Raw genomic sequence first — 21,868 nt, 5'->3', positions numbered from 1 at the left:
CCCCAGAACTGTATGAGAATAAATTTATGTTGTAAACCACTAATTTTGTGATAATATGTTACAGCAGCAATAGGAAACTAATACAGGAGTGATGGAGAAAGAGAAATTGATGAAAACTCCCAGTATCTAGATTGGGTAGGGAGCTAAAGAGTGGGGGGTGTCAGCAAGACAGAGACACAGGGGGAACATCAGTTGGGAGGAAGCAAGTAGTTCCATTCTGGACAAGCTAAATTTAAGATGTCTCTGCAACCCACAAGATGCTCACTAGAAAGTTACACATATGGCCCTGATACTTGGGAAAGGGGTCCAGATTGGGGATGGAATTTTCCACCAACTTGGTACTCAGTATATGTTCAATAAAATCTACTGTATTTTCATCTTCTTTTGAGATAAAGGTTGCAGGAAAATTACCACTCCTACTGTAATGAATATAAAACACACTATGAAGAGTAATTATTTCTACAGGCAAGAATAGGATAGTGGGGGGAAAAAAAAGAATAGGATAGTGGAAAGACCTCTATTCAAACTCTAACTCTAACATGGTAGCTATGTGACCCTGCAAAAGTCACACCTCTTCTGTGCCTAAGTTTCCTCATCTATAAAGGGAGAATAAGCCCTAACTGTGATTGAATATATAATGAGTGACCGGCACTTAGTTGAGTGTCAAGTACAAAGTAAGTGCTTGATAAAGGGCAGCAATTATAAGTACTACATATGCATAACTCGTTAAAGATATTTTGATGAGGGGCACCTGGGTAGCTCAGTGGGTTAAAGCCTCTGCCTTTGGCTCGGGTCATGATCTTGGGGTCCTGGGATCGAGCCCCGCATCAGGCTCTCTGCTCAGTGGGGAGCCTGCTTCCCCTCTCTGTCTCAGCCTGCCTCTCTGCCTACTTGTGATCTCTGTCTGTCAAATAAATAAATAAATAAATAGAATTAAAAAAAAATATTTTGATGAATCATAAGAATTGTTGTGTCCTCCCAAAAGTTGTAAAACTTCTAATTATTTCATGCTTTATTTCCCCAGTCATTTTCTAGATACATCAAACACTTTGGTCATCTATTATATTAAAGATGTGTAAGAGGATCTCTTCTCCCAAGAGGGAGATGTATATCAATAATGATAAACCTGATCTGTCAGCATCTACTGTGTGCCAGGTGCTTATAATACTAAAGATGAGTAAGATGTGATTCCTGCTATCAAGGAATACCCAGTCTTGAGATATAGGTAGGTGGATAGACATATAGATATATAGAGATAAATATATAACCATAAGTAAACTAACATTCATTGAGCACCTACTATGTGCCAGCCCTTATACGTATTCATGCATTACATGTAAGTTATCTATTACATGTATTACATTTAAGTTTATTCAAACCCTCTGAACTAGATGTTTACCACACAATATAATCTACTCTTAACATTCTGGAGCAATTACAAAGTGAACCTGGGATGGTGGAGAGAAGGTCACTCTGGAGTTTGCACAGCTTGTTACAAAAACCTGTGCCCCAACAAGTGACCTCTAAAATGCCACCAAGTGAGGTTTAATTCTGAAGAGAGAACTCAATGATTTGTAAAGGGAGTAAGGACTTGCTTTACAAGGAGACCAGCTGATGTGACCCTAACTCCATAATTCCTGCTTATCCTCTCCTCACCTTTCTTCAAAGAAACATAAATGACATTTGTTGAGCCAAGCCTTGTGCAAAGTGCTTTGTATAGGTCATTTCATTTGAGACCAAAGAATAAACTTGCACAGGTGGATGAAAAGGTTTTACAGGAAGCAAAGAAAACTGCTGATTAAAATTATATTAGGCCAGAAGTCTCCTGTAAATTTCATTAGCATTCTTAGATCTCTTGCAAAAGCCCAGAACTTCTACTTAGAACACAACAAGAAAGACAATTAACCTCATAAAAACAAAGCAGATAAAAACAAAAAGGGAAGAAAATGATTGAGGTTAAAATAAAAGAGAAGGAAACTGACATATTAAGAGAAAGCATTCATATGAGGATTATAAATGAAATCATAATATGAGTCAGATCAGAAATCTAAATAGAAAAGGAAAGTTTCAAAGAAAACAAATCAGAGATGGAGAGGAACTGGGTGGGAAGAAATGACTAGAAGCTAGTTTGACTTTCTACAGAACAGTAGATACAATGGTTCTCAACTCTGAGGTCAAGTCCCCTGTGAGGTCTTAGGCAAGCTACTTAGCTGCCCTGATGAAGTAATGGGACAATGTCAGCACCTACACCTCACAGGGTTGCTCTGAGGACTAACTAAGTACAGCACTCAGCTCTGTGCCTGCACCAGACAGTCTTCTATTTTTCACAGTGGCGGCAACAATGATTTATGCTGTTTACAGCACCCTGCCGAGGCCTCCCATGACACTCCATCAGCCTTTCTCCATGTGATAGCCCAGACCATGCCACACAGATTTCTCAAGAGGTTGCCGTGATTTCAGGAAATGTGGTCCTTTTAGACCATGCTCCTTAAGTCCTCTCACATTTGTGTCTGTGAGGCAACCAAGCAAAAAACGAGCATGCAAAGATAACCACAGCCTACAAAAAGGGAAAAACATAGAGTTCTTCAAAGAGATTTCATGTATTCTGGAGAATCCTGTGTCATCATGTGTCAGAAGTCCCCATTCAGCATAAGCATCCTCAAATCTCGACTAAACTCCCGTGATCCCTCTCCCTGTAACAGTTGCTCAAGAGGCAGCCTAAGAATATCCATCGAGGTTAGCACCTGGCAGGTTTTTCAGGCGTCTCAAGCTTCCAGTGTGGAACTGGCAAAGATCCAGTCATGTGCAACATTCTGTCTTTTAAAGAAACTAAAGCTTGAGTCCTTAAAACCAGCTAAATCTTGACATGCCTCATAAAAGTATTGCAACAGAGACTGTTGGCAGGAATACCATTGGGTATCATGAAGCCATGGTGGAATACCTACATTAAGTGTGATTTCTGCTGTCTCAGGCACAATCAGGTTCTGCCTCTTCCTTGCTGTATGGACTCTGACAGAAGGAAAAAGATCTCCACTGCCCTTTAAAAGAAAATCACCCAGTAATGCATTCCTATTTGGATGTGGATGGAAAAAGCAATGCTTTAAAGATCATTTGTCTGAACCAGGATTAATCTTCAGCATGCTAAAAAGTGCTCACAGGTGGTGAGGGAGCTCTTGATTTCAGGTTCAAGTGATTAAATCTAAAGAGGTGTTCTTTTTAGCAACTATTTAGAGAAATATGTTTAAGTCTGGCCAAGAAATATAAAAAGAAAGTGGCACTAATAAACCCAAAAGAACCTAAGGTTAGAGAAGCAGCTAATCTCCATAAATAGGTTTCTGAGTGGGGGAGGTGTTGAGTGGTGATAAAGCATTTCCTTTGTATATGATCACTGGACCCAACGTGGGGCACTTAGAGAACACAGAAACTCTGCCACTCATCAGTGGAATTCTCTGGGAGAAGAGAACTTTCCCCCATTAATAACTTTTAAAAACATGCACTAATTCATGCTGACAGTCCAAATCCTCCCATCAAATTTCATTAAGTGATCAGGCTGAGTTCAAACATATATGCCGGATAAAGAGAAAAACTCAAGTCTAGAGAAAACTGGGGAAGGGGGAAGGATAGTGAACAAAATCCTATAGTCTAAACTTAAAGTTTTAGAGTCAGAAAAAGAGGGCAAAACTAGAGAACTTGGTCAAGTGGGTCAAAACATAAAGGTTTCAGTGCCCAAGAAAGCCAAATATGAGTTCAGACTCTGTAGTGTGATATACATAAATACTTGCTGCTATTTTAATATTTGCCTTTACTTGAGATTTAGTAAGAATCTGCCTGAGGCAAGATTTTTTAATAGTAATAATAAAAATACTTAGTAGTACTTATAGCAAAGCATGTGTGGTCATGATGTTTTCAAGGAGAGAAAGAAAAGGTAATTCTGAACATCTGCACTACATTTCCACATGATAAAACTACCACACTCCAAAATTATTCTGAAGTTTTGTGGAGCTAGGGTAGGGGTGGAGAGCAGTTCATGTAGAGAAATGTTTCTTGAAAAAACAGAAAGGGAGACGCGGAGGCCATTTGGGGGAAAGCAGAGACGACAACCTTTACCGTAAAATAGAACCGCTAATTAATAGTGAGAGTCCAGTAGTCAAAAAAGTGAAGTTACGTGACTTCACAGATCCATCATTTTTACCTCCATAAATACTCCTGAGAATCAAACATCTTTTATTTTCACAAAATCCGGCTTTCCCACTTGGTATCTAAGATCAGAACACCACACCCAACCCCTCCCTTAGATTTATTTTCTAGGACTTTGCCTAATTCCCAGCCCTACTTTTCCTGAGAGGGAAGAGGGGGTAGTCAGAGATGGCTTCTCTTTCCATTTCTCTTTCTCTCTCTCACATACACACACACACACACACACACCCCACTTCTGTTTCTTTTCAGACTCAAGCCCCCACCTCCCCTCAGCACATCTGTTTCCTAGCTCAATCCCCTGCAGGCAGTCTTTGGGTCAAGAATTATCATGACTGAGCTGCCCTTCCTCAGTAAAACAGAGCTTCAAGCAGGTGGGGCTGGGAATTACTGTATTTTACCACAGCCACAGGCCAGCCACCAGAAGGATGTGTCAATCACTTTACACCAGCAGTTCAACCTGTGTGATTTTGCCCCCCAACCCCAGGAGACATTTTGCAATTCTGGAGACATTCTGCATTGTCACAACTGGGAGAAGGGGAAAGGTACTACTTGTACCTAGTGGATAGAAGCCCAGGGTACTGCTACACATCCTACAATGCACAGGAGAGCCCCTGCAACCAAGACACATCCTGTCCCAAATGCCAATAGTGCTGAGATTGAGAGACCCTGAGCTACAACAAGGAAGCAAAATTTCAAAAACAGCCTGGGTCATCCCCCAACACTAAATATGCTCAAACAGCTGACAATCCAACCCCCATTACCCAAACGGATATTACTGCCTTAAAGGCTGAAATAAGGGCAGAGGGTGGTAAGGGGATTTCTCAATTGTCATCCTGACCAGGCCCTGGCTTTATCTGATTAAGAATACTTTCCATAGGAAAACCTAGCAAATCTATGGTACACCAATGATTACTACATGTAAGTATCTTTTAACATAATTTATATATACACTAGACAGTTTCTTTTTCAGGCCAATTCCTTCAAAGCAGCCACAGATTTAATAAAGAATTGCATAGGCCTAAAAAGTGTCAGAAAGCACAGGCATTTAAAAAAGAAGAGGAGGACTTGGAAGCTGTGTTTTAATTAAGTCAGGAATTCCTAGTTCTTTCTCGGAGTTTGAATGGCAATCTCCATTTCTCTGGCATCTTAATAGGTTAGTGAATTCTTCCCACACAGTCCCTTTGTAACCCACAGGTTACCTCCCCAACACCCACCGCTCTCGAAAGAGCTGCAGACTTTCATGATAACCGGCAATGCCCAAGGTGCTACAACTCTGAAGATGAAAATCACCAGCCTAATCGCTGTAAAGGAAATATGAGCAGAAATGACAGAAAAATATATTGTCTCCTCATTTAAGAAAAATCATATTCAAAAGCTATACAAAAATAGTCAGATTTGATGCTCTAAATATAACTAATTGCACATATGCTTTTTACCAAACATCTTGATTCAAAAACTGTTTACTTATCATCTACTTCAGGAGTCACCACACTTTTTCTTAAAGGACCAAGTAGTACATATTTTAGGCTTTGAGGCCCAGGAGGCAAAATCGAAAGAGGTTTTCTTTTTACCAACTATTTAGATATTACATACATACGTATACATACTTAAGATATTATATACATACATAACCATTTCAAATATAACCATCTAAAAAGGTAAAAACCCATTCTTAGTTCCCAGGCCATAAAAAAACAGATGGTGAGCCACGTTTGCCCCACAAGCTCTAGTGTGCTCACTCTTGATCTAATTGAGTAGTAAGTCTTTATGTTTATTCTAAAGGCTCACTCATCTTTCTTTCTTTTTCCTTTCTCTATAAACCATTCATATGTAATTATCTTTCCTTTATTAAGGAGGAGTTGATTCCTTCTTTGTTGAAGTCACAACTGCTGTAACTATAAGCCAATAGTAGGAATCACCCAGCAAGCATTCACATTGCCTTATTAAACTCTCTACCCAAAACATTTAAAACACTCTTAACATATGGCCAGACTAAAAACACAAATAAAGTTTCCCCTTTCACATCCAAGCCGGAGTGGGTGGGAAACTTTTCCAAAGTTTAGCCACCTAGAAGAACAATGAAATGGAGTACTTATCGGAGGCTATAAATACAGTTTTAATGTCTCACACTGACAGAGAGAAACCCAAAATACCCAACAAAAACTAAATAAAAAGAAAGTAAATTTGGGAAAACAAAGCATTTCTTTTAGGCAATGAAATAATGACCGAGCTAAAAAATTGAAAAAGAAAGCTAACTTTGAACAGACAAAATGGGGAAGGGCCAGCTCTTAGCACCTCCTGTTTTCCTTACTCTCTGTTCACAAAAAGTCATCTATTTCCTAGGAATTCATGGAGGGCCTAGATGTACAGTACCATTTTTTTGTATTTTAATCTAGTACTTTAACTTTCATGAGCAACAAATGGGCTAAGGAGATCCAGCTGTGATATTACATTCTGCATGGCACGGTTTAAGCCTTCTACTGCTCAGTGACCTCATACATAGACTTATAGTCCTGGATTCAACAAGACTAAGATATAGCAAGGGGAAAACAAAACAAAACAAATAACAGAGCCTTTTGCATTATTTTTCTCCTTTTTCCCATTGATTTAGGAAATATCCCTAAGCAAGAAGTCAGAAGACCAGAATTCTAATCCCTGCTCTACTCAGGCATCATCCCTGGCAATGTCAGCGAGTGGTTAGGATCAGGTGCCTGGAAACAGCAGGCCTAAATTTGAATCCCAGATCCATCACCACTTGCCCTAAGAAGCTGGACCAGACACATCACCCCTTTTGGCCATAGCTTCCTCATCCAAGAGACAGGAAACCACCATCAACCCCAGAGTATTGTTGAGAGGATTAAATGGCACTCCCTAGAAACTGATTAGCACAGCCTGATGATGCTCTTGAGTGCCCAGTAAATGTTATTTGTCATTACTTCTTAATCTCTCTGACCCTGTTTCCTCACAGGGTTACCAGAAGCATCAGAGGAAAGCATTAAAACAGTGTACTCTATAAACTATGAAGCCTCCTTCATATGTAAGGTATTAGCTGATGTTCCATCCAAGACAGGTAGGCCCTTGGTATAGCTAAGCTGTCTCAACTTCCCAATTGCCATAGTTTGTGATATACTGAAGTAGCCACAGTCCTGGTACTTGGAGAACTTCCTCGACACTGAGGTTTCATTTGTGGTGCATGGTTTTACCAAACGTGATAATAATAAATCAGGTCAGCTACCAAAAGAATATTTTTCGAAAAGCAGTAACACCTAAGGTAGACCAAGAGGACAAGGCAGTGAGGACAGTAATGAGAGTCTCTCCCAGCGTAACCACCTGACATTCTCTAGCCCCTCCCCTCACCTCCCTCTACCCTGCCACTTTCTTTTCTCAGCAGGTTCCAAAATGCCTTTTGCCTAATGGCTCCCTGGGGCTCCACCAGTCTCTTTTACTATAAAAAGCAATCAATGACACTCATTAAAATCAATATGGGGTAAAACCTGAACCATTTCAAATTAGCATGCAGTGTTCAAACTTTAAAGAGTGTATTCAAATTTAAAGATAAGGCAAATGATACTAAACATAAACACAAACATAAACATAAACAGGAATAGGTGCATTCCCTTTGCCATCAGAAATGTGTGGGTAAAAGTTATGAAATCCTGGTTTTGAAAGTATTGTTAATAGGGGTTCAGAGAGAGTACTTTCCTGTAAAGGTGCTTCATTGGCATTCATCCTGTACAGAGTGCTTGGAGAAAATGGAACTTGGGGAGAACAAAGGGAACCTGTATCAAGTTGGCATTAGTCAGTGAAAATTCTATGTAATTTCAAAGGATATACCCAAGTCAAAATGACATGCTTACTCAGAAAAGAGGCATCAAAGAGAAGTATGCAGTCCCTACGGTCACTTTTTAGACAATAGTAGGGGTGAGTGACAAGGCAAACTTCGGAATGATCACACAAACTGGGGGCTTGGTAGCCACAAATGATCAGGTATGTATGCAAACAATAGCAACAACAATGTGCCTTCTGCACTTGGGCAGAACTTCATAGTCATTTCCTCAGCCATGTTCTCAACCCTGGCTGGACAGCTCCACCAGGATTTCATCAAACTCAACACATCCAAAGTCTTTCCTCAAGCCTCTTACCACTTGGGCTGGCCCACTATCCGACCATCTGTCTGCGCCAGGCCCAAAGAAGCTGTCTGCTCCTCGCAGCTCCCAGCACTCAGTTCCCAGGCTGTCAAGGTCAAGGTAGAGATGAACTTTCCCTTCAATTCCTGTGGCTACCACCCAGATTCAGACTCTCGGTGACCTGAACAACCACAGTGTCCTTCTAACTTGTCTCCAGGCCTCCTCCTCCCAATCCACTACCAATTAGCACTAACAATCTTTTCTGATCATGCCATTTTCCTGGGAAAATGCCTTCAAAGGCTGCCCAGAGCCTACAGAGTAAAATTCAATCCCCTGTGTCACATGATCCAGGCCTTGAGTGACCTGATCCCAAATCACCTTTTCAGCCTTATTTCCTTTCCTCCTGGCAGGTGGAGTTTCAACTGCTCCAAACTCATGGCACCCCCTCAACACATCACAGTTCCCACCTCTGAGGTTTGGCTCAGCTGCCTCTTTTCTAATCATACTTCACCATTATTACTGGGTGTTAAAATTCTTCTTGCCTTTGAAGACCAGCTCTGTCATGGATGAATTCAGTGGTCAGCCTCCTAACTCTAAGCTGTACACCATTTTAGTGCTATTCGATGTTCTCTTAGTACACCATCCTGAGAAGTAGTAGCATGTGATAGTGACAGGTATAGACTCTGCACCCAGATTTCCCAGGTTCTGATCTTCACTCCAGCATTTGCTTTGTGTGACTGGAAATAATTACTTGCTTCTTTGTGCCTCAGTTTCTTTATCTGTGTGATGGGGATGATAGCAACAGTATTTATGTAGTACAGAACCTGACACAAAATAAGCCTCAGTAAATGTGAACTGTTTCTCCTATTGCCCCACCTGAATCCTTGAACAAGACCACAAACTTGCCAAGAGTGCTCCCACAGCATCCTGCATATGGAAGTTTAGCTTGTGTTCTATGACATCTAACATGGTTTCAAGAAAATGAAAGAAAAGTTCCAATTAGGGTTACACTCAAGTTCCTGCTCCACAGCAAACACAGAGCAAACATAAGAGAAAACATAAAAGAGCATGGCACTATAATCATTATGAACCACCCCTCGAAGATTGACAAAATAAATCACAGAAAAACTCTCTATTGTTTTTTATCTCTTTTTTCACTCTCAAATATTTACTGAACACCTTCAGGCAATATATGAGGCCTGGGAATATGGATGGAATGTACTAACCAGGTAAGAAACTTACTTTATTAAAAAGAAGCAGCAATTGTTAGGTTCTATAATATATTAGGAAATAACTCTTGCAAGAGAGAATTTGTAACGTTATATTAATGTGGTCACTCGTGTTTAGGAATATTTTCCGTGATAAGTTTTGTTGGTAGAAATAGACAGGTTAAATCTGTAGAATCAGAATTAGAAATGCCTCCCTCAGCAAAATCATGGTTCAGCCAGCAGAACTGGAGGCAAATTCATGTTACACAGAGAGAGGACATTTGGTTTTAAAAAGGGGAACTATGCTGGAGTTTAAAAGTTTGGGCAAAGAGCTATAGTAGAGGCTTGAGCCATCAGTAAAAGGTTTATGAGCTCAAGAACTTCTAGGTCCCCAACTCTGCGTTGGTGGATCTTGGTAAATAAATGAGGAAAGTAAGAATTCATGTTGCCTTTCCCTCCTCCTCCCTGCCCCAACCATAGCATAGTGGGAACCCCAGGCCCAGTCTCCTGGGTTAATAGCAACTGAGGCCCCCAATGCCTTGATTGCTCTTCAGCCCTTGCTACCAAAGATGGGCAAGCTACCCAAAGTTTTAGCATAGAAAATCAATAGTCATGTCAGCAGAACATATACCCTTCCCTTCAAACATCCTACAGTGCTGAGTCCAGAGACTCCTGACTCTCCAGCCACGAAAATACTAAGGAGAGTGAATATAGGAGGATCTGGTATATAAACCCACCTTTTCTATAATGAAATCAATAGCATTTTAGGTACGTGATTACCAAAACCTTTACAGAGAACAATAAGTTCTGTGCAGAAAAAGCTAGAGAACAAGGTAAACTATTACCACATCCAATAATGTCTTATCAAATCAACCAGTATCCAAAAGCATCCCCCGACACTAGTGAGTAATGTTCTGTTGCAGCCAACACTTTGGCTCACATTAGCACATCCGCTGTAGTTCTTGGGCAGTGGTTTTGGTCTTCCAAATAAGTTGAGATCATAGTCTTTTTGTTGCTGTTTCCTGCCAGGCAAAGAAGTGGTTTCGCCCTCAGCCTTTTCCAGACCACCGAAAGATAACAGAACACTAAAGCAACCCGACCCTCCCCATGTGCAACTCCTGCCAACTCAAAATCTCCTCAAACAATAGGCTAAACAAGACCAGTATTCCAGGAGATGGGGTTTATGAGGCCCAACACCTCTGCCTGAGAATGAATCATAAAACCACTAGCACTCTATTCTCCAACATTACGCCATCTAGCCCCAAACTGGGTTGAACCGTGCAAAATGAAAAAGAAATCAGGAACACAATGAACTTAAAACCTCAAGTACATTTTAAATCCTGTTTTAGATTCATTTAAATTAACAGAGGTCAGGCTACTTCTTTATTCAAGCTGGGCTATTCTTACTTCTTTAATATCAAAAGCAGTCAGCCACATTTTTCCACTAAAAAAGTTAAAAAAAAAAAAAATACCCTGACAGAAGAACATTCTAAAACTCAGTAGAGAATACAGAAACAGCTTACAATAAACTTTGCCTTCTAGAATAACTAATGTAGGAAATTACCCAGTTATTTGGCCATGGGAAACAACTATTTATATATTTTTACATATTTTACAGGTCACAAGTTAAAAGCACACTTTTTATTTCCTAGCACAGCTTTTTTCCAAAGTATTTTATGAAGAGCACCAGTGCAGCAAGACAAAAGCAAGTTAAATAAGCTTGAGAACCTTCCCCTTCCTGGGAATGACTGATGCACACTTGTGTATTAAGGAGTCTGAGGAGTCCTACAGTAAACTCTGTGGAATCCAGCATTTTCCCAAGTTCATTGGCCCTGTAGCCCTTTTTCTCTCATAGCACTTTATTAGCATCCCACAAAATGGCTGTTCTGCAGAGCACATTTTGGGAAAGATTCCTCTAGAAAATGGACTTCCTGAAATGATTTAATGGCTGAAAGTCTAGTCACCCCAATTCCAATACCAGTTTCACCACTGGGAGGCTGAACAAGATTCTTAGTGTCACCTCTTCTTCAGTTTCCCCAGGTAAATGGGCCAAATAATAGCACCTACCTCCCAGGCCTGGGTCTTTCCACATGACTGGAACAGTCTTCTGAAAGCTTCACGTAGCCGGTTCCTTCTTATCATTCAGATCTCAGTTCACAATATCACCCCCTCCAAAGAGGCCTTCCCTGACCACCCAATATCAAGTTGGCCCCACCCAGGTCACTAGTTCTTCCTTCTCTTCTTTTCTTCATGTTACTTCTCTGTTTAACTATGAAATTATGTTTCACCCCTACAGAATACAAATGTGATGAAGTCAAACTTTATTAGCTATGATTGCTTTATCCCAAAGCAGATCCTCAGTAAGTGCTCACTGAATGGATGGAAAACCGAATGCACCAGGTAGTTTTGAAAGTTAAATAAATATGAATCAATGAAAATATTCTTTGAAGTGTCTGACACATAAGCATCTACCCAGATGCTGTTATGAAAACTTCTAATGAATGATGAGTGGTTAAGATACTCATAATTCTTGCATTATTTAACTTTCCTCTTCCTGCTGTATGGTGGGTAAACATTTCATGGCATTTATTCAGAGTCGTGTTGGTAAATGGGGTTCAGGGATGGGGTGGCAGGGGCGTAGGCCCTCGGGGTAGCATTTGCTGATTTCCATGGTATAAATACTCCCACCATGACTCATTTCAAGTTATCAATGGTTTAAAAGCAGGCTCACAAAATTCCTGAAAATGTAACAAATGGCTCTCAGAAGACAGTACAATCCTTCTCTTGGGGAACATCCTTTCAGGCTTCCAAAGTCTTTTTGTTTAGTTAAGTTTAAAATAAGATTTTTTTTTTTTTGAGAGACACCTTTTCCACATTCACCTTCTTGATAAGCCAAGAAAAAGGCAATCCACTGACTTTCATTTGATGCCCAAGGAAACTAGCTGAATATGTTGGGCTGCATTTTCTGTACCACTCTCTGTGGGCTCTCAGACTGATGGGTTAAGGCTCCAAACATGATCTATTTCCAGGCCAGACCACGGTGAGGGCAAACTAATCTTGTAAAACACAAACTGAATTTTGTTTAGATTCATTTAAGTGGAGGCATCCACACAACAGAATCAAGGCACCATCTACTTAGTGCCACCAGTGAGCAGAATCTAACAACAGGAAAAGAGTGACTCTGCCGTGACCACAAGACCCCAACATGGAGTGAAGGTCAATGCTACAGATGGAGGTTTCTCTGGCATCGCTGCCCTGCTATACATGCAACATGATTGCCTTGGCACCCAAAATAAAGCAGCAGATTTTTTCAACTATGGTAATCTCCAGCCACAGTTCTAAGATAACACAACCAAAATTTCCAAATCCACAGCGGCTTTACATGCAAGTGACTACTGCCAGTAGTTACTGTTTCTCTTCAGAAAACTCAATGTAGGACGCCTGGGTGGCTCAGTTGGTTGGACGACTGCCTTCGGCTCAGGTCATGATCCTGGAGTCCCGGGATCGAGTCCCACATCGGACTCCCAGCTCCACGGGGAGTCTGCTTCTCTCTCTGACCTTCTCCTCGTTCATGCTCTCTCTCACTGTCTCTCTCTCAAGTAAATAAATAAAATCTTTAAAAAAAAAAAAATCATTTAAAAAAAAAAAAAAGAAAACTCAATGTGAAGTCTATGGAGTGAGGCAGGAAGAGATTAGTCTCTGCTCCACGCTATTGGTTATTTATTGCTGTGTAACAAATTACCCCCAATTCAGCAGCTTAAAACAACACACATTTATTATCTCACAGATTCTGTGGGTCAGGAATCCAGGCACAGCTTAGCTGGGTCCTTTGCTTCAGTCTCTCACAAAGCGGCAGCCAAGGTATCAGCCGAGGGCCTGTCATATTATTTGAAGGTTGCACTGTGGAAGGATCCACTTCCAAGCACACTAAGTGGTTTCTGGCAGTTTTCAGTTCATTGTGGCTGTTTGAGTGAGGGTCTCAGTTCCTCACTGGGTGTTGACTGGAGGTTACTCTCAGTCCCTTACCACACGGGCCTCTCTCACAGGAGCTTACTTCATCAAAGCAGGCAAGTTGAGAATAAAATAGAGTGTGCTAACAAGATGAAAAGAACAGTCTTGTATAACCTAATCATGGAAGTCACACTGGCATCCCATTACCTGCACCGTATTTTGTTGTTTAGAATCAAGTCGCTAGGTTCAGCCTATACTCGAGGACATGGATTTACACAAGGGTATGATTTCCAAGAAGTGTACATCATTAGGGGCCACCTTAGAAGCCTAAGATGACATTCAGCCTCTTGGAATATGGATGGGAAGACCCAGTCCCAGCAAAACATCTCTTTAAGCATCTCAATCCAAAACCAAGCCATGTGGCTTCCCAAGCATGCTGTTAATGTCTCATGAAAATAAAACAAAGGAGAATAAGCATGGAGGACACTAAGTCTTAAGATACAAAAGTCCGTTCAAATTTTCTAAGCAAATACAATCTCTATCAGAGGAAACTCCGGGGAGCATCAAGCCCCATCATGGAAGCCATGTTTTCTGAACCACCAAAAAAATGACTCACAAGAATTGCCCATCTGAAAAGGTATATAATGCCAAGAAATCTAATTCTGAAAGCAAACATCTTTTAGAATGTTTATTTATTGCTATAGAAAACTTTTAAAATAAACTTAATGCCATTTTATTGCTTCCTATTTTCTGTGAGATCTGTACCTCCCTCAACATTTTGCATACAGGGTACTTTTGAGATCCACATCCTCCATAGCGGCAAGGAACTGCTGTAAAAGTTTCAAACCTTGGCTATCACCCACATTTTTTTCTAAGCTCTATCCAACTATATATCCTCAGATATCTGAGCATCCCAATATTCAATAGTGGTGGAAGGCCAGAGAGCCTCTGAAGTACTTCAAATTATTTAATCCCCTAAGTGCCAAAATGCATATTCAAGAAACCTGGGACAGATTTTCCTAGCCAAAAGAAAATGCAGATGAAGATTATCTTAAGCCTAAATGTTCAAAACTGGTCTGCACATTTTACCGCTCTTCCCAGAAATATCCATATGCTTTACTTTCTTCAAATGCTGCCCCAATTCAGCTATAAAAATATTTAGGTTCATTGTTTTGCTAATCACCTATTTGTTTTGCTCCTATAGAGAGATGTATTTGATAAACATCTAAAACTTAGTACTGTACTTAAAAAACCCTGAAACTGGCCATCTGTGGGAAAGTAATTGTAAACCACCTTAGAGCTGGCATGTGCTGCACAGACTTGGATCCTGAATATGTGTCAAATAACAATGGAACATATGTGTAGTGAGCAAAGAAAAAAATCTAATGCAAAATTCCAGTTTAAAGGTGATAAGCAGACAGGAAGATTATAAAACAGATGCCAGGAAATTTTGTTAAGGCTGCAGATATCTTCCAACCTGTGAAAATAACTTGGTAACATATTTTAACTTATAAAATATGGTTTGGGGCAATAGAGGGAATGTCCTTACCTCTCTAAGATGTATGTTTTCCTTCTCTTTCTGGTCTAAAATCACTTCTAAGTGACTGACTTGAGACTCAGCCTCTGCCATCCGTCGTGTTCGTTCATTGTCATCCTCAAGACTTTTAGAAGGCAACCCTTTACTTTGCAACATCTCGAGAAGCTTTTTAATCGACTCATCTCGGGCATTGAGGGTCTGTTTCTGTGTTTCAATTCTCAATTCCATTTCCTCCAAGGTCTTCCTTAAAAGGAACAGCTCTTTAGCTTGTCTGTCATGTTCAGCTTGGAGCCGCCGGAAGTTCTCCTCAGTCAGCTCAATGGTGAAGTGCTCAGCTCCACGGTTGCCACTCTCTTGCTGCAGGAGGTGATTGAGGTCTCTCTGGGTCCGAAGCTCATCCTGAAGGGCTTGGATTGTCAACTGCAGGTGCTGTGATAAGAAAGATGTAGCAGGAGAGGAGAAAGAAGGGGAAAAAGTCAATGGAAATGCCAAGCGCTATTTGCTACTACCAGACTATGAAGATGGAATGTTAATTATGAGGTAGGTCCAGAGGGCCAGCCGTTAAGTGCTCCAGGGTGACTTCAGAAGCATGGGACAGCACATGGAGAGGGGGAAATTAATTCAGTGATGCTTTCTGAATGTCTCAGGAGAAGAGAAATGTACACATACACAGAAACAATATATTAGTGTCAGTCACAAGGGAAATTATACATCTACAGAGTTTTATTTGAGGAAGTGGAAAGGGTTAGAAGGGAAAGTCTCACAAACACACCTTCTTTAGGCCCGCAATGCTCCAGACTCAGTATTCCTTGTTTCCTAAGGTGTTCTTTATTCTACTATCCATACTTTCGATGATAAATGCATTTCCATTTAAAAAATGAAAATAATAGCATCCACTACAAGTAGACACAAACAAGGACTTTATTTTTTTACAAATAAAGCTGTGAACAGGTTTAGTAAACAGGATTACTGCATCTGCAAGCAAAAGGGAATAAATGCAGACAGACAGACACAAACACACAAGGAGGTGATGCTGTGCAGAGCAAAACAAACAAGCTGCAGAGTGGACAAACCTTGGTTCTTCTGGCATCCAGTAACTGAACAGCATGGGAAATGGAAAAAAAAAAAAAATGAAGCAAAAAATCAACACAAAGAAAAGTCCAGAGCAAGCAAAGGATATTTAACAGAAAGAATCAACATAAAGTACCTTCACAGAGGAAAAAGAAAAAAGAAAAACAAATTCTTATTACAGCAAAGATCCATAAGCTACACAAAATCTATAGCACTGCTGTTTGATAAACATGATCAAAAGAAAAAAGAAGAAGAAGAAGAAGAAAGTGAGGTTAATTCCAGCTTTTGTTTTCTTAAATCTCACTGACCCAGGAACCCAAAGTCTTCAGTATACTACCAGGGAAGAAAAAACAACACTCCAGAAGTATCCACATATTAATCCAAGTCACCATTTCAGCCAAAATAAGAGTGAAAACACCAAAGAAACAAAACAGTTACCAGTTATGAGAAAAGAAACATTGCATGAGGACAGTTGGTGAATTCTGCAACACCTTCCCCACAGGGTCAACCCTCAGGCTGGTCAGAACAGATAGTCATAAGCTAGAAGGCATTTTTGTCCTAGGAACAAAGCAGGGCACTTCCAAAACAGTTCATTCAATCACCAGACACACACTTCTGCCAGCAGACCAGACATAACACTCAGCAAGGGATTCAAAATGAACACAAGGCATAGCTCCTGCCCCCAGGTACCTCACAGTACTGTAAGCCATAAATAATACTATGTCTACATTACATAAATATTGGAGTGGCCCACATTTTGAAATCTTTCTGAATTCCTATAGCTGGCACCCAGAGGTGTTGAGATCTTTCTGAGTCTGGTCTATGCCCAGAGGTTAGCACTGAGTATTGCAATATCTTGATTAAACTATTTGTGGATCTATTTCATCTTCCATTTAAGAACATCCACTGAGACATTCCCAGAGCACAAAGAACAAGTATTCTCTTTCTCATCCATGTGCCACAGTGTCTCACAGGACAGTGACTGCAAGTGAGCAACTGGTATGTATTTAATGATGGTAATTATGAATTTTTTAAACAAAATTCACTCCGGTAAAGTGTAAAATTCAGTGGTTTTTTTTTGTGCAATCATCCACACAATACATTTTACAACATTTTCATTATTCCAAAAGAAGGTGCAGGATACAAAATTAATATAAAGAAATCTGTTGTGGGGCGCCTGGGTGGCTGTTGGTTAAGCATCTGACTCTTGATTTTGGCTCAAGTCATGATCTCGGAGTCTTGAGATCAAGTCCCACATCAGGCACTGTGCTGGAAGTGGAACCTACTTAAGATTCTCTCTCTCCTTCTCTCTCTTTTTCTCCCCCCACAACCCTCCTCACTCTCTCTTACTCTCTCCCTCCCAAAAAAGAAAGAAATCTGTTGCATTTCTTTAGACTAATAATGAAACAGAAGAAGGAGAAATTAAGAAAACAATCTCATTTACAATTTCACCGAGAATAAAATACCTAGGAATAAGTTTGACCAAGAAAGTAAAAGCTCTCTACACTGAACACTCTAAGACACTGATGAAAGAAACTGAAGACAACACAAAGAAACAGAAAGATAGTCCATGCCCATGGATTGGAAGATTTAATATTGTTTGTTCATTTGTTTGTTTTAGAGAGGAAGGGAATCTTTTTTTTTTTTTAATTTTTAAAGACTTTATTTATTTGAGAAAGAGAGATAAGAAGCAGGAGCAGGGGGGAGGGGCAGAGGGAGAAGGAGAAGCAGATTCCCTGCTGAGCAGGGAGCCTGATGCCAGTCTTGATCCCAGGGGCTCCATGCCAGGACCCTGAGATCATGAACTAAGCTGAAGGCAAACATTTAACCAGCTGAGCCACCCAGACACCCCTATTTTTGCTGAGGTATAATTAATGTGTAGTGTTATATTAGTTTTAGGTGTAAAAGAGGAAGAGAATCTTAAGCAGTCTCCACACCCAATGCGGAGCCAACACAAGGAAGGATCTCATAACCTTGAGATCACAACCTGAGCCAAAATCAAGAGTTGGACACTTAACTGACTAAACCACCAAGGTGCCCCAGAATAATTATTGTTAAAATGTCCTCTCCACCCAAAGCAATCTAGATTCAGTGCAATCCCTATCAAAACATCAACAGTACTTTTTTCTCAGAACTAGAACAAATTATTCTAAAATTCATGTGGAACCACAAAATACCCCAAATAGCCAAAGCAATCTTGAAAAAGATGAACAAAACTAGAAGTATCAAAATCCCAGATTTCAAGATATACTACAAAGCTATAGTAATCAAAACAGTATGGTACTGGCACAAAAGTAGCCATATAGATCAACTGAATAAGATAGAGAGCTCAGAAATAAACCCATGCTTATATGGTCAACTAATCTATAACAAAGGAGGCAAGAATTTAAAATGGAGAAAAGACAGACTCTTCAATAAATGGTGTTGGGAAAATTGGACACCTATATGCAGAAGAATGAAACTGAAGAACTTCCATACTGTTTCCCATAGTGGTTGCATCAATTTACATTCCCACCAACAGAGTAGAAGGGTTCCCTTTTCTCCATATCCTCAGCAACACTTATTTTATTCGTCTTTCTGATAATAGCCTGTCTGACTGGAATGAGGTGGTATCTCAATGTGGTTTTGATTTGCATTTCCCTGACAATCAGTGACTTTGAGCATCTTCTCAAGTGCTATTGACTATCTATATGTCTTCCCTAGAAAAATCTTTATTCGTGTCTTCTGCCTATTTTTAAAATCAAGTTGTTTGGGTTTTTTTGGCTAGTAATTTATGTAAGTTATCTATATATTTTGATATTAACCCCCTATCAGATATATGATTTGCAAAATATCTTCTCCCACGAAGTAGGTTGCCTTTTCATTTTGTTGCTGGAATCTTTTGCTGTGCAAAAGCTTTTTATTGTGATATAATCCCATTTGTTTATTTTAGCTTTTGTTGCCCGTGTCTAAGGAGACTGACTAAAAAAATACTGCTAAGACTGATGTCAAAGAGCTTATTGCCTATGTCTTCTTCTAAGAGTTTTATGATTTTAGGCCTTACATTCAAGGCTTTAACCCACTTTGAATTTATTTTTTTATATGCTGTAAGATAGTGGTCTAGTATCACTCTGGCATGTAGCTGTCCAGTTTTCCCAACATCGTTCATTGAAGTGTTTGTCTCTTCCCCATTTTATATTCTTGCCTCCTTTGGAATAGATTAGCTGATCATACATGTGTGGGTTTATTTCTAGACTCCATTCTATTCTATTAATTTATGTGTCTGCTTCCATGTCAGTACCATATAGTTTTGATTACTATAGCTTTGCAATATAGTTTGAAATCAGGAAGTATGACCCCTCCAGCTTTGTTCTTTCTCAAGACTGTTTTGGCTATTTGGGGTCTCCTGTGGTTCCACACAAATTTTAGGATTCTTTGTTCTATTTCTGTGAAAAATGCAATTGGTATTGTGTTGGAGACTGCACTGAATCTGTAGATCGCTTTGGGTATGGACATTTGAACAATATTAATTTAACAATATTAATTCTTCCAATCCATGAGCATCTTTCCATTTGCTGGTGTCATCTGAAATATCCTTCATCAGTGCCTTACAGTTTTCAGACTACAGGACTTTCACTACCTTAATTAAATTTTATCCTAGGTATTTTATTATTTTTGATGCAATTATAAATGGAATTATTCTCTTAATTTCTCTTTCTGATAGATTATTAGTATATAGAAAAGCAACTGATTTCTGCATGTTAATTTTGTATCCTGCAGCTTCACTGAATTAATTTATTAGTTCTAATAGGTTTTTCTCTTTTTCTATTTGTAATATCACATCATCTACAAATGATGACTGTTTTACCTACGCCTTACCAATTTGGATGCCTTTTATCTCTTTTTCTTACCTAATTACTATGGTAATTATATGTTAAATATATGTTCTAATAATATGTTGAATAAAAGTAGCAAGAGTGGGCATTTTTGCATAGGCTTCGACAATTGTTTTCTTTCTTTTTTGCAGTGAAAGTGCCTAACTTAAGATTTGATTGCCAAGACATTCACTCTAAAGAGGCATCCACTTCAATGATGGCTACCTTGAATAAACATATTATCAACCACAGGACTAGATAAGAGACTGCCCCAACTGAGGCTCCTTTGTTTTAGAAATTTTGGTTGATTTCAATAACTGACCTTTTGAGGCACTTGTTTTTTTCTCTTCCCACACTTTAAATCTCCCCTTATGTTTTAAATTCACCAATAAAGAATAAGCCCACAAAACCCCCCATCCTTGACCCCAATAAAAGCAGAACCAGGCCCATGCACTCTCTACCCATGACCTCACTGTATGTCCCACCTCTGCTACACAATTTCCAGGTTCTTTAAATGATAAACCTCTATTTTTTTTTTTTTCAAAATTTCTTGATGGCTATTGCTGAAGGGCATCTTGCAATCATACTAAGAACCACAAGGGATAATCCAACCACAATACTGGTTATTGATAAACTGAGATCAGTTCAAAACAGATTTATGAGATGATCTAGGTTTACTTGGAAACAAACATGAATTGGGATGATCAGACTGGAAATCTTCCTTTCTGAGAGTGACCAAAACTGTTTTTCTTTTGTGGTTCACAAACTGGCCAAAAGGGAATTCCAAGGGAAAATTGCCAAAATGTTTTGAGCACAGACAGCAACATTGGACGACAACTCTGTAAGCGGTCTGCCCCTTTGGATGGGCAAGTTGCCTATCACCCTGATCCTGTTTCCACACCGCAAAAATGGGGATAATCATGTTTATCTCACAGAGTTCCTGCAAGGAATAACTAAGATAATACATCAAGGGCCAGGTTTGAGAGTGAAGGAAGAGAGGAACTTTGGTAGAAAGGAAGGAAGAAGGAAAGAAAGTAGAAAAGAATGGGAGGGAAGAAAGAAGAAAGAAAGAAGAGAGAAATGGAGGAAAATTGATCCATTTATCTGTTCAATATATATTTACCTAGTATCTCCCTTAGACTCACAAAATTAGAAAGAAAAGAAAGGAAGAAAGATCCATGTACATGGTCCATGTAGATAAGTAAACTGATAGTAGCTTTACTATGTTATGAGGGCTGTAACAGAAGTCACAGACAGATGACTAGAAATTCAGAAAGGATGTCACCCAGCCTGGAGATATGTGGGAAAACATCCCAAAGAGCCACCACTGAGCTGCACCTTGAAGAGCAGTTGAGAACCAGCCCCATGAAGAATGATGGGAAGAGAAGAGAACGTATAAAAACCCAGAAGCAAAGACAGAACAAACCTATCAAGGAATAGTAATAGCAAAAACCTAATTAGAGCTTGCCCCATGCCACACAATGTTCTAAGCTTTGCTAATCCTCACAACCACCTTGTGAGGTAGCCACTGTTTAAGACCTCCATTTAATTGATGAGAAAATGGAGATGCAAAGTGGTTAAGTAACTTGCTCCAGGTCATCCAGCTAGGGAAGCGGCACAACCAGATGTTCATCTAGGTTGTCTGATACCAACTACCCTGCTGAAACCACTATACCATCTAGCCTCTGAACCGGCACAAATACTTCAGGATGTTGGAAGAAAAGGATGTAGGTAAGGGGGTAGATGCTGTGAGAGGAGACAGGCAGGCAATTATGACAGTTACAGCAATTCCTAAAACTTAAAGTTAGCCATCTAGGCTGTTCCTCATTCAAAGGTTGTAACGACAGATGCTTCCAGGTTGTATATTTATTCATAAGCAAAATCTACTTTCTAGGTAGCCATTTTATTAGTAAATAAATGACT

The 21,868-nt window shown here is 39.8% G+C and overlaps 1 protein-coding gene across 7 annotated transcripts in view; it reads right to left on the bottom strand.

Annotated features, from left to right (window-relative positions):
* Nucleotides 1-21,868, bottom strand: part of ERC2 (ELKS/RAB6-interacting/CAST family member 2) — a 923,400-nt gene that overhangs the window by 736,616 nt on the left and 164,916 nt on the right. For all 7 annotated transcript variants that reach the window (XM_045078756.1, XM_045078755.1, XM_045078764.1 and 4 more), the window contains one exon: nt 15,033-15,449. In XM_045078756.1, the coding sequence (XP_044934691.1) occupies nt 15,033-15,449 (417 nt within the window). The remainder of the gene's footprint in view (nt 1-15,032; nt 15,450-21,868) is intronic.

Source organism: Mustela putorius, unplaced genomic scaffold, assembly GCF_011764305.1.
Source record: "Mustela putorius furo isolate JIRA1106 unplaced genomic scaffold, ASM1176430v1.1 tig00000095_pilon_pilon_pilon, whole genome shotgun sequence".
Lineage (NCBI taxonomy): Eukaryota > Metazoa > Chordata > Mammalia > Carnivora > Mustelidae > Mustela > Mustela putorius.
The sequence above is the reverse complement of the archived record's forward strand: the minus strand, read 5'-3'. Positions and strand labels throughout refer to the sequence as shown.